Genomic DNA, 15,764 nt, shown 5'->3' with positions numbered 1-15,764 from the left:
CCCCCCCAATATAATGAAACCCTTATTTTTGGCTCTTCAAACATTGTAAAAAAATGATTGATAAGAAGAAGAGAGAAGTATAAACGGAAGTTTGAAATTTGTATTGAATGAATTTTCATAAAATTGAAACGCCATTAAATAAGGCAAGTCCGAGCTTGGGGGTGCAGAATTTTTTTATGTAAAACGCAGTACAATACCCCGTTTTATGTATTTAAATTATTGTTATGTCAGTTAATTATTGGTGGGGCCAAATTAATAAGTGAAACGCAGTACTATACTGCGTTTAAGTAATTCGCAGTACTATACTGCGTTTAAGTAATTCGCAGTATTGTACTGCGAATTCCTTAAAAAATTTTTTTTTTAATAATACGCAGTACTATACGCGAATTACTTTAACGGCTAAATTTTCGTTAAAGTAATTCGCAGTATAGTACTGCGTTTTAGGTATTTATGTAATATTTTTTTAGTAGTAAAAACGTGTTTTGTGCCCAAAAAGGCATTAGAAAAGTTTCGGACTCGTTTTCCTGCCCATTACTTTTTTTTTTCCTCGAGAAGTCTTGAATGTAAGGAGAGTACTTTGTGCAAGATAGTGTTGTCCATATCACTTTTATTTAGGGAAAAAGGCCAAAATTGTCTCTCTACTATTAAAAATTAGTCACGTTTATACCCGTTTTTACTTTCCGTCCAAAATCATACCCACCGTTAATATAGTATGCAATTTTGTCCCTAGCCCTAACAGAAATCCACCGTGGCACCGGAACCCTTCTCTTAAAGGGCCAAGTAGGCAAATATCAACCCAAATTTTAAAGACCCATGCCCATTTTTTGACCCAATTATCCAATTTTCTTTCGAACAAGCTCTAGCAAAAGGGTACAAAATGATAATTGTTCCATATCAATAGTGCTGGTTTCTCCATTTCAAATCGTCGTCATGAATTTATAAATGGATTCTAACAGATCAAAGGCCCCAACAGATCTAAACCACTAGTGATTGAATTTTTGACCAAACTCCCATGAGTTTCTTCACTGCTTATAAGACAGCGAATGGAGAATCGACGAAGCTTCTTCCGACCAAACTCCGATGAGTTTCTTCGCTGATGGTTCTTGACCATGTTTGAACATCTCTCGCTTAAATGGGCTTAAAAATGAAACCATAAAGGAGAAAATAGGTAAAATGAGCATAAGGAAAGAGAATAAGTTACATCCAATTTGAGCATACTAGAAGATTTTGAGATTTAAAACAGTAAAAAGGAGAAGAAAAGAAAAAATGGGGTGGAAGGGGATCATGGCAGGCCGATCTGCAAAATAGTCGACACTTGAAGATGGTACTCCTTTCCGTTCTTTTATTTTCTAGTAACCTGTAAAAAATTAAAAAAGGAGAAGAATGACTAATAGAAGATAAGAGAAAATAAGGGGTCACTAGAAAAATTCGCCGACCAAAACTCCGGCTAGTGAGAAAATATTTATTTATATGAGTCTTTTGGTACATCCCCACTTTTTTGGGCAGCTCCATCCGATATTCTGGCTAAAACCTAGTTCACCATATTTGAAGAGAAGAGAAGAAGTGACGAGGTTGGGGGATGAGGGTCTGGTTCGTCGGAGTCGACTTTGGTAGAGAGACAGAGATTGAGAGAGAGAAGGGTAAGACCCAGAAGGTGGTTGGATAATTGGTTCAAAAAATGGGCATGAGTTTTTAAAATTTGGGTTGATATTTGCCTACTTGGCAGTTTAAGAGAAGGGTCCCGGTGCCATGGTGGATTTCTGTTAGGGCTAGGGACAACATTGTATACTATATTAAGTATGATTTTGGACGGAAAGTAGAAACGAGTATAAACGTGACTAATTTTCAATAGTAGAGGGACAATTTTGGCCTTTTTCCCTTTTATTTATGAAAAATTTAAGCATTTCACATATTGCCAATATATCAAACACATGAATTTCCCTTGGCTTCGATCTAGAGATAGCACAACACATGATGTGTGCATTAGGTGTATGCGGCAAGTTTGAACCCTATTACAGGTAAAAGTCTGGTATTTAAGTGGAGAATGTTAGAAGGGCCTGTTATCCTTTGAATTGTGAACCATGCGCCATCTAGCTCTCGAGATTTCTCGATTATTTATAAATTAAAAGAAAAACATGTTGTACTGTGTATGGGTGTCTAACGGCCGGGTCAGCCCGTTTTCGGACCGGCCCAGACAGGTTTAAACCGGAACCAGCCCGGACCGGTATAAGGGGCCGGGTGGGACTGGGTTATAGGGATAGGGCAGTTTGTTCCGTTCACATTTGAACCACCGATTAACCGGACCGGTCAAACCCGGTCAACGAACAACACTGTTTATCCGGTTAACCGGCCCGGCCCAGACCGGTTTGACGGTAACAATTTTTTTTTTTTTTTACTTGTGGGCCTAAATCTGACCGTTGGCAACGGTCCATTTCCCATTATGGCCGTTGCCCAACGGCTGAATTGCACAAATAGCCCATTTTTTCTTTTTTTCTTTTTTAATTAACACCCCTTTGAAAAACTATAAATACACCCCCCCCCCCCCTTCTTCATNTATATATATATATATATATATATATATATATATATATATATATATATATATATATATATAAGATTTTTTATTATATTTACTCCAGTACATAAAAAGTAAAGCAATAGGGTATGAACAATTCGTCATGTTGCAGCTGAGAGAAAAAAGAATGATCAATCGTAATCGGTCGGGAGCTTTACTATATATATAGCCTTTAAGGTAGTTAGTAGTTGACAAGCATATTTAGTATGGAGTCAGCCTATATTGCGTTCATAGTCTGCAGTTCTGTGATCCTCTTTTTGGTATTTTTGTGCTGCCTAAGCTACAGAGAAAAGCAGAAGAAGAAAGGAGCTGGCGATGTTGAAATAGGTGCGAGGAACCCCAGAGCTGGCCTCGGATTAAAAGACGGCCGTATGGTTGTTTTGGCCGGCGCTGGAGCCGCTGTCGCCGGTGTAGCAGCAACGACGACAGTGGTGAGTAGCAACAGTGGTGGTGCTCACCAGGGTTGTTGTTGCGGCGGTGATGGTAGTGGTTGCGGTGGTGGTGGTTGTGGCGGTTGTGGTGGATGTGGAGGTTAATTTGTTTTGAATGCGATTTAGTATGCGTTAGTGGCAATTTTCTCTTTTATTGGTTTGTTTTCTCCTCTTTCCTTTTTTGTTTTCCGTTTAATGAAGGTGTTGGACAATGAAGAACTGAAAATTGTGGACATGTAAAATGCTTGGATTAACTATAATGAGTTAATTACAAGCCTATGGTAATAATGTTGCTATCCAAATGACGTTTACTAACTGTGTGACTGTATTTTTATACATAAGTTCATTTTAACTGTAACGATATTTTCTTATTTTCAAGTCACCAATCAATTTACTTATTATAATTTATTTTGATAATTAATTTAATAATATAAAAAGTTTGAATTATAGGTGTATAAAAATTTAAACTCTAATACAAATAGTTGTGAAATAGAGATTGTACATTATTTTTAATAACATCCCTTGAGTTGTTTGGATAATGCTTGATGTTGGTCAACCTTCAAATCGATTACTTGTCAACATGGTAGTTATAAGAGAATAAAAAAAGAAAGAGTAATTATCTCTGACTATATATTCGGGGGAGAAGGATAAAGATTGCTCGGGACTCGAGAGAAGGGAGTTAGCGCTAGAAATGCTTAATGCATGCCAGTTCACAATTTGTTGTTTGTCGTGTCTGTGTGTGTTGGAGATCAATTTTAACGTGACACAAATAGTCCAAGTCCAAGGGCTATTTAATAACCACTTTTACGGCTGATCCTTACAAGATGGTCACAAATTAAAAATCAATGCAACTTTTGTCCATGTACGATCATATTCTAAATAACAGCGTTAAAGTGGCTGTTTGCGCAAATGACCCCTTTGTAAATGTATGCTCCGTTCTGTATCTTGTTGGTAAAAATTAGAGGTGTCTAACGGGCCAGGTCAGCCCGTTTCCGGACCGGCCCAGACCAGTTGAAACCGAAACCGGTCCGGACCGGTACAAGGGGGCCGGGTGGGGCTGGGTTAAAGGGGTAGGGGGTTTGGTCCATTCACCTATTTTCAACCGGTTAACCGGACCGGTCAAACCCGATCAACAGAAATACTGTAGAACCGGTTAAACCGGCCCGGCCCGGACCGGCCCGAATCGGTTAACGGCTAGTTTCTTTTCTTCTTTTTTTTTTTTTAAAAAAAAAATTGTTGATTGGGCAGCCCATGTTAACCGTTGGCAACGGTCACCTGCCAAGGAGTTGTTGCCCAACGGCTGATTTGCACAATTAGCCCTTTTTGGGCCTTTTTTTTAAAAATATTAACACTTTTGTATTACAAATTTAACCATTTGAAAAAACTATAAATACACCCCCCCTCTTCTTCATTTCTTCACTCATCTCTCATTTCTCAAACTCAAATTCTCAATTCAAGTTAAATCATGCCTCGTACTTCTAGAGTGCGCTCATATGTTTGAGAACACTTTGAGGTGGTAGAAGAAAATGAAGAAGTTCAGAACATAAAGTGCAAGAACTGTGGTCGAGTCTTAAATCTTCGTCCAAAGTGTGGCACAGGCAGTTTAAGGAGGCATATGAAGAGTTGTCTTGAGCGTCCTCCGGAAAATCGTATTTAAGTTGATCTGAGATAATTTGTGTTATTCTAAAATTATTAGACGTATTTATGCTTAATGTTTTAGTTTGTTAGATTAATTTGAAGTATTATTATGCATCAAAATTTAGTTTTACTATTTTTTTGTTAATTTACTTGTAAATGCGAACTTCAATTTTGTAATTTTGAAATAAATGTAGCACTTGCAATTTATAAGTGCATTTTTTTTCCATCTTCATTGTATTCTTTATATTTTTACTTTATATTAATATAACTTACAATAGTTATACAAAATACAAAAAAAAAAAAAATTACACTAACCCGGCCCAGCCCGGCCCCTTGAACCCGTAACCCTTACGGTTCAATTTTTACCCGGATGAACCCGAACCCGTTAAACTGGTATGCTCCAACCCGTAACCGGCCCGGACCACAACCCGTACGGGTACTAGATTTCCCTACCTAGCCCGGCCCGGCCTACCCGTTAGACACCCATAGTACTGTGATGCAAATTTACGAGTATCTTGTGCTACTTCAATGCCTAGGCAAAAAATGCATCCACCTAACCAGAAACAAAGGAGACAAAATGCAAAAACGATGCATCAACAATTTAACATGCAGCTAGAGCAGAAACAGTGAAAGAATCTGCAATCTGCAGGGCTAATATAGAGATAATGTATTAACTTGAAACCAAGCAACTAAATGACTTGTTCTCACCAGCATCTGGATCACACCAAGCAATAAAGCCTTAAAAAGGACATAAATACAAATTTTCTTTTCTTGACATAACAATGCATCCCCAGCAAAACCAAGATCAAACTAATCATTGCTTAGAACAGATCAAGAATATCATAACAGTCAACCAAGATTAACCGCTGGATGGGACAAGTCCAACATAAATCTCGGATGAAACATGGTTCAAACAGAATTGAACATGCTGAATTCCTGTCATAGTGAAACTAGCAACAACAAACATGATTCTTTCACCCCCAACTAGGCAAACAAATAAACAAGCAATGGATGCCAAATCCGATAAACAAGCAGCCCGAGAAGCTCCTGAATTCGATTAGGCACGTTTTACTTGGACTTGGACAACAACAATATGAATGATGGTGCAAACAAAACACCATGTACACTCACAGCAAACAACATTACCATAAAACAGACCCATGAAGAATAAAACACCATGGCCTTTCTTTTTCAAACAAACCCAACTTGGAGAAAGCTGACACAAACTTTCGGTAATCTTTGGACGCCTCAGAAACAGAGTAATCATTGTAATATCCATTATTAAGATAGTGCCAAGCAGTAGCTGGATGGTATGCTACAAAGGCATCAGGGGAATTCACCACCAGGATGTTTTTTTACCCAATTTGTCACATCATACACTTAACCCTGAATGAATATCTACAAATCTCCTAGTTTGTTGTGGTTCTTGAGCTCATCAGTTGTAATGTACTTCCTGGTTTCTTCTACCATAGATCTATGAAAACCCTTTTCTTCTACCGAGACCAACTCTCGTCTGCCTTCTGTTATATGCCTTGCAGTTAAGGCACTTATGTGCCGCAATATGAAAGTTAAAACCAGATGTTTCCTTCAGTCATTGCAGTTGCTACAGTTCTAAGTGATTTTCATAGATATCCATATATAAAATAAGGAATTTCACGTGCTTATCCTGACAACCAAAACATCTTCTTGCTATCTTTCTGTATCCTGCAGAGCCACATAGTTACTACTATTAATACTGAGATCTAAAAAAATTCTGCAAAGGTGAAATATCAAGAAATTTTTGTTCAGCAACGTACTTTATTGCCCACACAGATGTTTATGCTTCCACTAATGCCCAATCAGATGCATAACGACAAACAACTACAAACAGAAGATTTTTACAGAAATAGAAAAATGCAATTGAAAGCTCACACTATCTATCATATGGAAAATATAATGAAGCTTCTTTACATTAAATATTTAGTGAAACATCTTAAACAAAAAATATATAGAGAGAAAACAAATGGCTACAAATTCTTGATCTGCTCTCTACCTGTTACAAGTAGGATTTATATATTTCAATTAGTTTTACTCAAGCCAAGTTACTAATAGAACTCTAATAATATCAAATTAATAAAGGCAAAATGAAACAACTCCATAAAACTCTAACCTCTAAGAAGTTAGGATTATCAAGAACGCTTCGGATAAAAGTTAGAGAACTTTGCACGGTCTTAAATATTTGCAGAACCTGTAAGTTCAGCATCAAATCCAAATAACGTTGTCTATGTTGTGTTTCCTGAACTCACATAAAAAATGAACCACACGAACACATCGGGATGCATAAATATTTTAAAAAGGAAATAGAACGAAAGCAAAGCAATTGAAAAAAGGAACTTCTGAAAAAATAAAAGAAAGAAGAGGTGTAAAGTGCCCATGCTTTTAACACATGTATCTAGATTCTGGCCACTTCCCGTACCCGTGCTTCATTTTTCTGAGCACAAATAACAACTTTAATTGACATATTGGCTTGAACAACGATGCTTTCAATTGTTATTCTGTACGGTAGAATAGCCATTTCGACTCAAGGGAATGCAGAATAATCAAATTGGCGATCTGTAAATCTGCAAAATAAAAGATGCAGTTCCAAATCCTTCCGAAGTCAAAGTACTTGCAGTTACATGTGATACTACAGACATACAGTCAGAAAAGTTATTAAGTGTGTGTTGGTGAATTAAAGGACAACCTGGAAAAGATATCAAAGAAAATCTCTCCAAAATTCCATAAAAAGCAAACTGAAATGACGAAACTTTGTTTGGATTGGAATAAAAGAAACAGGAACAATACAAGTGCATGTTTGTGTACTGAACCATAATGAATGTTGATGCATCACACAATTAAGAAATATTAATTATTAAGGAGCTTGTTCTACCCCTATTTGTAGGCTAATTAAGTAGGAGAGTATCTCCTGCAAGTGATCCTTCTGGGCTTAGCCCTATAATTTGCTATTCAGAAACACCCTTGATGCCTCCACATTCTCTGCATCAATGTACAAAAACATGAGACATTTCATGTTTTAACATAAAGGAACAGAATCCACTCCAAAATTAAAATGAAATCTTCCTAGAAAATAGTAGAGGAAGAATGTTTAACACAGTTAAGAATCACTTTTTTGAATTGAGAAACTTTACGTGTATGTCTCTGGCGAGCATTAAAGTAGAAAATAGTGCAAATCAAACATTAAAATCACATTTGGAGAGGTTCACTAACTCAGCCATGACTTCTGGCAGCCTTGGGCAAAAAAATGGAAATATTAACCGCTCACAGTTCCAAAGCACATCAGTTATGGAGGAGAAACACAAAAGACGAAGAATGCAAATTGAGGGGGAGCACAGCGTATACCCCTGGTTTCTTGAGCAATACCTATGATTATTTGGTCACACCCTTAACTCGATTGAATTCTATAGTATTTTGTATGATTAATGGATTAGACATAAAGGATCAAGCATGCTATCTTGCATAAAGTGTTGTACATTATTAAGAGAAGCAAAACCAAGCCGTCACATCTAACAATACGACTCATACTAATAGGAAGCTTTGCGAAACAATTTAGAGGCATCATGAGGTAGGTAACTATAAATTAGTGGATTAATTTATCGTAGCCTGAAATCAACTAAATTTTATCTTTGGAACTATATACAAAATTACAAATTCAATAGAGTGATTAGCAAAGAGCTCAAAGCATAATTCAATTCAATAACCAATCTGATTAGACCACGTGAGATGGACATCTGCTGTATAAATATAGTATCACATCACAAGTTTCAGCCTGGAGGTATTGATGGATCCTCCGCAACCATTCATTTACAAAGAATTAAACACCGATTTTATTAATTGAGAGGTTGCAATAATCTGATGAAATAGCAAGGTTAGTCTGTGCTTTAGGCTATAACATACAGGGAAATAGCTGTGTTCATGGGTCAAGGAGAAGACAACTTATAAAGTTCACCTTATTAAATCTGGAGGCGACGCCTCTGTATCAAAGTGAACAACTTGAAAAATTTTACCTTATTAAATCTGTAGGGGGTGCCTCTGTATCAAAGTACCACATGTTCTTCGGAGCCAAAACATACTTCAGTAACTCCACCCCTATTTATTAAAGTTTTCCTGCAAAGTGCATCGATTTTCAGTAAGGCATAAAATTGGGTGCATTGAGCAAAGATGCCAGCGGCTTGCAAATGATATACAGTTCCATACTAAGCATGAGTTCTCAACCTGAGAATTTAGATTTACATGTACAATGATCCCCCACTGATAGGTTAAAGTTGGAAGAAAATATCGTGTTTTGCCTTTGCTATCTTCCTATTTTCCAGATTCAGTTTCAAATATATTTCAAAATGGTGGATGTCAAAGACAAAGGTCCAAGAGGAGAAGATTCCCAATCTAAATGTGGCAAAAAGCCAATAACTCTTCAACTAAGATTCTCTTCATGGAAGCAACCTTGCCAAGAATACACCATATAATGGTGTAAGGTCTAAGAATACGAACTCTCCACAAATAGAACACATTACATGACGGCCCTGACTATACAATAATATAAAATCATATGTCAACACATAAATCACAAGTTTAAATGGCCCAAATGGAAAGAGGGCCTTATGCATTCATACAAATACACACAAAATGTTTTGCTTTTACGCTCAGCCATCATCTTTCAACTTGTCCATATTCTTTACTCCATTTATTTTATTTGCAGCCCGCTACTGGATATAAGGACTACCAAGCATGTATTCTTCGTTTCTCTTTTGTATGTCATCTCCCTCCCCCCAACCCCCCTCCCTTCTTCCCCTCTTGTTTTGGCATAATTACAAGCCTTCTTCACCAAAAAAACTGAGTGCTTTGGAGTTTGGACTACATAGCGCAATGCACACTACCTCTCGCATTCAAGAAACCTAAATTAACTTTCGCATTCAAAGGACCTAAATTCTTAACTCTACTCCCAAAATGGTTTCTAAAGGAAGAAAATGTAATGCAAATTGGAGCAAACGACATAATTTAGCATAACTGGTTCTATATTTGTAGGGATGATCAAATCATAATAACTACGCCGCTACTCTACTTGGTTTTTTAAGGTGGAGCAGTTTCTTTACTTGGCTATTTTGAGGCCTAACGGGATCATTATGACAATGTGCTCCATATCAGCCCTGTCAAAATACTTTATGCACCGGCTATATAGAGCTTACACGCCTATTTCCTTTACTCACCCACACAAACAAAACTTCACCATCTACTCAAAATTTTACAACTCCAGAAAGGGGCAAAATGCAAGAAATTCAAACCTTAGACTTGCTATCAATAAATAGCATTCTATTTGATATGAACATGAAAAGTTCAATTATTAAACACAACATAGTAAAACGCAGAGCTTTTGAACATAGTTTATTCTTTAACTTCATTTGAAATTGGGAGCATGAAATATTACTATTAACTATTTCAACTGGCACAAACCCCCAAATCACGAAATTACAACCCGCAATATCTATCATCTTCTTCCCTATTGGGGGGTTTTCTTTAATTGACTTACCTCAAATGAATCAGCAAAAACCACGACGATTCCTTTGTAGCAATTAGCATGACTTAGCAGCGAGGACGTTGTCTCATTCAAATCAAGTAGAGTACAATATTTTCCTTGTTTGTCGCATGACCTGGTAGCAAGCAGAAGCTTTAATTATGCCTTTAAAACCTAAATTTTGAGACTTGAAACTTAGACCAGTTGGTAGCAGCCAGAAGCTTTGAGAGTTGAAGCTTAAATAAACAAAAAGATTCAAGAGCATAAATTGGATCAAAGAACTGATACGGTGGTCGTTCTGTTTTGAAGCAACGGCGAGAGAGAGAAGTAGAGAGAATGAATCAGTCTTTTGGTGCTTAGGGCTACTGATACGGTGGCCGTTCAATTTTGAGATTAAAGGACACGTTCTATTAGATTCTGTGAAGGTCCAATATGCCCTTACACAAAACTTAAAAGACATATAAGCAACCACGTCGAAACCGATGCTCTTTTCTATATAGAAAAATATTGGAGGTGGGTTATCAAAAATATTTGCTAGGACGCGTGCAAATTTACCACTACTACTTTGTAACTTGTTAGTAAATTCCGATTGTTCAAATAGTCCAGAAAATAATATACTCTAAAGTTATCTCAAGAAATCTGAAAAATCCAGCAAATGCATCTCCTGTTAACATTTATATAATATTCTGCGGATACTAACATCAAAAGCAAACTACATAAAAAGCTGGAGTGTGAATAAAGCATCAAAATGAGCCAAGAAATCAAAAACCTTTCCCTTCCCAGAGAAAAATAGCTCTGTTAAACTCAATATAGTCAATTCAAACAACAACAAAATTTTAAGTCATTAGATGCTTAAACATACAAACTGATAAACCAAACAAAATTTGCAATAGTCGACTCAAAGTTCTACTAAATTGGGAAAGCAGCTGGTGCTTTAGCAAAATCAAGGAACCAGCAATCCAATTCCAATACCAACTCCAGCGCAAAGTGAAACTAAGCCTAAGAATAAATATATTATACTTCATGTAAGGAAAAACTCCCCGCACCATAACCAAAATCGCATCAAAGGAGATCAGCAACATTGGCTGGCAGCTCCTCAATCACGACATTATAAAACTTTTGTATGTCAAAAAGCATCCTTTCGTCATCCTTGGTGACAAAGTTGATAGAAACACCCTTCCTTCCAAATCGGCCACTACGACCAATACGATGCAAGTAGTTTTCTGGTTGAGTCGGCAGATCATAGTTAATAACAAGGGAGACTTGCTGAACATCAATACCACGAGCAAGGAGATCAGTAGTGATAAGCACACGAGATGAGCCAGATCGGAACTCCCTCATAATGATATCTCTTGTGTTCTGATCCATGTCTCCATGAGTTGCAGATACCGTGTGATCACGGCCACGCATTTTATCAGTGAGCCAATCAACCTTTCGCCTAGTGTTAACAAAGATGACACTCTGGGTGATGGCCAAAGTCTCGTAAAGATCACAGAGTGTTTCAAGCTTCCACTCTTCCTTGTCAACATTGACATAAAATTGCTTAATACCTTCAAGAGTGAGCTCATCACGCTTCACAAGAATCCTCACAGGCTTGTTCATGAACTTTCTAGTAATCTCGAGGGCCTCTGGTGGCATAGTGGCAGAGAAAACACCCACTTGGATTTTTGGTGGCAAAAGTTGGAATATATCATAAATCTGGAAAAAAATAAAAAGAAGCTTACACATGATATACTATTTGTGTGTCAAAGGACAAGCTAATCATCAAATAAAAGAAGGAAAAGACCAGCAAAATCCAGCAGCAATTCTAAAAGAAGTTAGAGCACAACTAGGATGCAAAGAGAGGAGGAGAAGAAGATTCACCAATAAACTGATCAATAACACATAGTAGTACATACTTTCCAGCAAATCAAACTTAATGAAAGAAAGAGTGAGACCTACACAACCTCTTGAAATCAATGCGGACTTAGCCATGAGAATGAATGTTGGGCCTCTAAAGACCAAACATATCCACAAAATGAGTGTCGTGGAGATCCAAAGGTTATCAGATGTGCACTCATATATTAATTAACAAAAATCAAGATTACACATGATGACATATGGCGGAGAATATAAATAGCACACATATAAGATAACTTCATAAAAAATCGCCAGAGATGGTTTTCTCATATCTTATGCAGACCTTCAAATGTTCTGGTTCATAGGCACAGGAATATGATAATTGAAGATGGAAAGAGGGAATAAGGTAGACCTAAAATATCATGGAAGACTAATTAGTTCACTATCTAATGAGTAACCACAGTTAAGAAGTGAATTCCACTTTACTTTATCACAAAAAGAAAAGGTGAATTCTACTTTGATAGTAAAGAAGAACAGGCAATAATCGACTTCTAATTTGTTATTAACCTTCAAACACAGAAACATCACTGAGTAGCAAAACAAAAAAGTAAATCCTACAACAACTGAAAAAAAATAAAACAACAAAAATTAAAGCAAAAGGGCAACCTGATCCTTGAAACCTCTGGAGAGCATTTCATCGGCTTCATCCAAAACAAACATCTTGATGTTGTCAGGGCGAAGAGACTGCCTGCGCAACATGTCAAAGACACGGCCTGGAGTACCAACCACGACATGAACACCGCTCTGAAGGATACGCTGATCCTCACGGACACTGGTACCCCCAACACAAGCATGAACCTTCACACCTAGATAGTCACCAAGTGCCCGCATAACCTTCTCAATCTGTTGAGCTAGCTCACGGGTCGGTGCAAGAACCAGAGCCTGACATTCAACTAAACTGTAATCAAGCTGCTGGAGAATTCCAGAGCAGAAAGTTGCCGTCTTTCCAGTCCCAGATTGTGCCTGCTGGATAACGTCAAGGCCCTTGCAAAAGGGAACAATGCCCCTTTGCTGAATAGCAGATGGCTTCTCAAAACCTTCAAGAAATTCAAAACAATGTTCAGTGCCCTGCTAAAGCTGGGAAGGGAGAAAAGAACACCAGAATTGTAAGGAGATGTGAATTTACCATAGGCATAAATGCCCCTCAGAAGGTTTTCTTGTAAACCCATGACATCAAAACTTTCGTAAACCTCATCGTATGATGTGAAGAATTCTTGCTGTTCAGTACCAAGCCTGTTTTTGGCATATCAACACAACCACAGAAGTCTCAATGAGCAAAGGCTAAGGGCCAAAGAACAGCATAAAGAGATAATCAAAGACCAATTAAGAAAAAGAGCAGGAGTGCTTTCTGCAACCAGATTACGATGACTACAATATAGGACGGAGAAGAGATAACTTACAGCTCTGTCATTTTGGCGTCATACTGACGAGCATCAAATTGAGAACCCTCTGGTGCCAAGCCTGCCATAACTGCAGGAAATAAAACAACAAATACATCAATCGATTAGTGGTATCAGCAATTTTTTTGATGCCGTTCCCAAAACTACTTTTCAATTGAAGAAAAACAAATCTTATCAGTCACATGGCCGTTCATTGAACATCTTATAGATGATAAAAAGGAAAGGTCGAAGCTTAACCCATGACATATAAAATAATATGTAAGGTAGCTGTAGATCTAAAACACTTCAACAAAATCACAAATAAAATTTTATTCAGAGTATCAATAACATTATTTGTTTTTCCTTCATTTGTTAGGAGGCAAGCACAGGCGTCAAGATGCATCCTTGCTCATTTTTCTTTTTTGAAAAAGTAAAAAAAGCGGAATACAGATAGAAATAACTGTTTGAAACTGGCTAGACAGCAGAGCTAATATCTATAGCTATGACACTTGATCAAGGTAACAAGGGAGGGGAATGAGGAAGTGTTGGAGGAGGTGCGGTGGCCCTAAACAAACAATGGGTACTCACTGCTGGTTCAATAAGGTATCAACAAGTGCGAAGCGATTCCAAGTCAGACACACATCACTCGTCGAGAGGATATAGTCTCAAGCTTAGATAGAAGAGTCTAATGAGTCCATCAATGGAATTTTGACAGAAAGCTCAAGTGAGAAAGTCGCAATTTGTTGAATAAGATCAGCTCAAGCTGAGAGCTCAAAAAAGAAGGAAAACTCGTTGCTTTTAAGGCCTAGTAGCTAGAACGAATGGGAAGTAACTCGTCCTACATTCAGTGGCTGGTGCGGGTTTGCAAAACGCAAGAATGTTAAGTTTTACAAGGCATATAAAGAACACATGGCACATCTAGACATTATATTCTCCTTGCATGTGCTTCCAAGACTACCCCAGCTCTCATCTTTGCAAAGCTAACCCCTTTTGTAGGCCACTCAACTACTTCAACCATTCCTGTTTACGTGAAACTTTTACGTTTTTCAGGAGTCAAGTTGACTAATATTTGAAGCTAAATTAGATAAGATTAACTCAATATTTTAAAGTCAAAATTTAGATACTGAAAACACTATATGAAAAGTATTATAAGTCGCAATTCTTGTCATAACAATATGATGAAAAAATGTATTTCAAAGTGTTGGTCAAAGTTTACATAGTTTGAATCTCGAAAAACAAATAGGTTCGCATAAACTGGAATGGAGTACTAATAACATGAATCCTCAACCCCAAGCTAGTTGGGGCCAGCTTTATGAATCCTCAATTGTCGTAAAAAATTATGAATCGTCAATATCCATTTCGCTTTATTGGACCTGTTTAATTCCAATACTCAGTAATTTTGCACACTACTCTAAAACACAAAAATAAAAGAAGAATCAATAGATCGCTCGTTTTCCAATAAATTAAATCACAAATCAAATTAAACCCACATTAGAGAAGAGCAAACACGTCAATAACAACAAGACCCAGTTGCAGAAAAGCATTACTCAACACCGACGAATCATAAAAACTCAAACTTTTAATTAAACCAAAAGTTAGCGATACGAAACCCTAGGAAATACATGTAAAATCAACAAACAAACAAACAAGGAAAAAAGGAGGAGAATAGAGTTACCTGATAACGATATGAAGTGAGTTAAAGGGAGATCTGAAGATTTGAGAGGGATTTTTGAGGATTAGGGTTTTCCAAAGACTGCTGCTTTTTTTCCAAAAACTCCTCGGATCTACGCCGCGGAGTTCAGGAAACACAATATCTGTGAGAGAGAATGAGTTATATATGACACTCTTGTCTTTTTTATGTTTTCCAATTAAGTTTTACCTTATATACACAAATTTGTAAAATATTTTACTTTTACCTGTTGCAACAGGTAATTTATTAATGTTAATATTATAAATTGTTTTTTATACAAAATTATATGTAAATATTATGATAGTATAATATCTAAGTTAAATTTAAAAATAGGTTGTGTATTTTGGGGGTCTTGGACCGCTTCAACAGGGCTTGTAGTCTCTCGTGATATATTCCAACTTTGCATTGCCAATTTGGTTAGTATTCACCGACGTGGATTCCACAAACTGAACAGAAAAAGAAAAAGAAATACTTTATCAAGAATAAAGAAAGGAAAACAAGAAAATAAAAGGCAGAAATAAACATTCAGACTTTATATTTCTTTTTCAAGACACACAAAACTTTGAAGATCATATTTTTACCTTCCTATACTACATATGAAACTTAT

General features: G+C 37.0%; 2 protein-coding genes across 2 annotated transcripts; one reads left to right on the top strand and one right to left on the bottom strand.

Moving 5' to 3' along the window:
* The first annotated feature begins 2,648 nt into the window (after positions 1-2,648).
* Positions 2,649-3,321, top strand: LOC109238241 (chorion class high-cysteine HCB protein 13-like). Its single transcript, XM_019404669.1, has one exon. The coding sequence runs from the start codon at positions 2,782-2,784 to the stop codon at positions 3,109-3,111; it is 330 nt and encodes a 109-aa protein (XP_019260214.1). The 5' UTR covers positions 2,649-2,781; the 3' UTR covers positions 3,112-3,321.
* Positions 3,322-10,938: 7,617 nt separating this feature from the next.
* LOC109238251 (eukaryotic initiation factor 4A-11) lies at positions 10,939-15,510 on the bottom strand. The gene is made up of 5 exons (XM_019404681.1): positions 15,143-15,510; positions 13,489-13,558; positions 13,215-13,321; positions 12,695-13,125; positions 10,939-11,887 (listed from the first exon to the last, which is right to left on the bottom strand). The coding sequence occupies exons 2-5, from the start codon at positions 13,554-13,556 to the stop codon at positions 11,252-11,254; spliced, it is 1,242 nt and encodes a 413-aa protein (XP_019260226.1). The 5' UTR covers positions 13,557-13,558; positions 15,143-15,510; the 3' UTR covers positions 10,939-11,251.
* Positions 15,511-15,764: the final 254 nt, after the last annotated feature.

Source organism: Nicotiana attenuata, unplaced genomic scaffold, assembly GCF_001879085.1.
Source record: "Nicotiana attenuata strain UT unplaced genomic scaffold, NIATTr2, whole genome shotgun sequence".
Taxonomy (NCBI): Eukaryota; Viridiplantae; Streptophyta; class Magnoliopsida; order Solanales; family Solanaceae; genus Nicotiana; species Nicotiana attenuata.
This window is presented reverse-complemented; position numbering and strand designations above follow the sequence as displayed.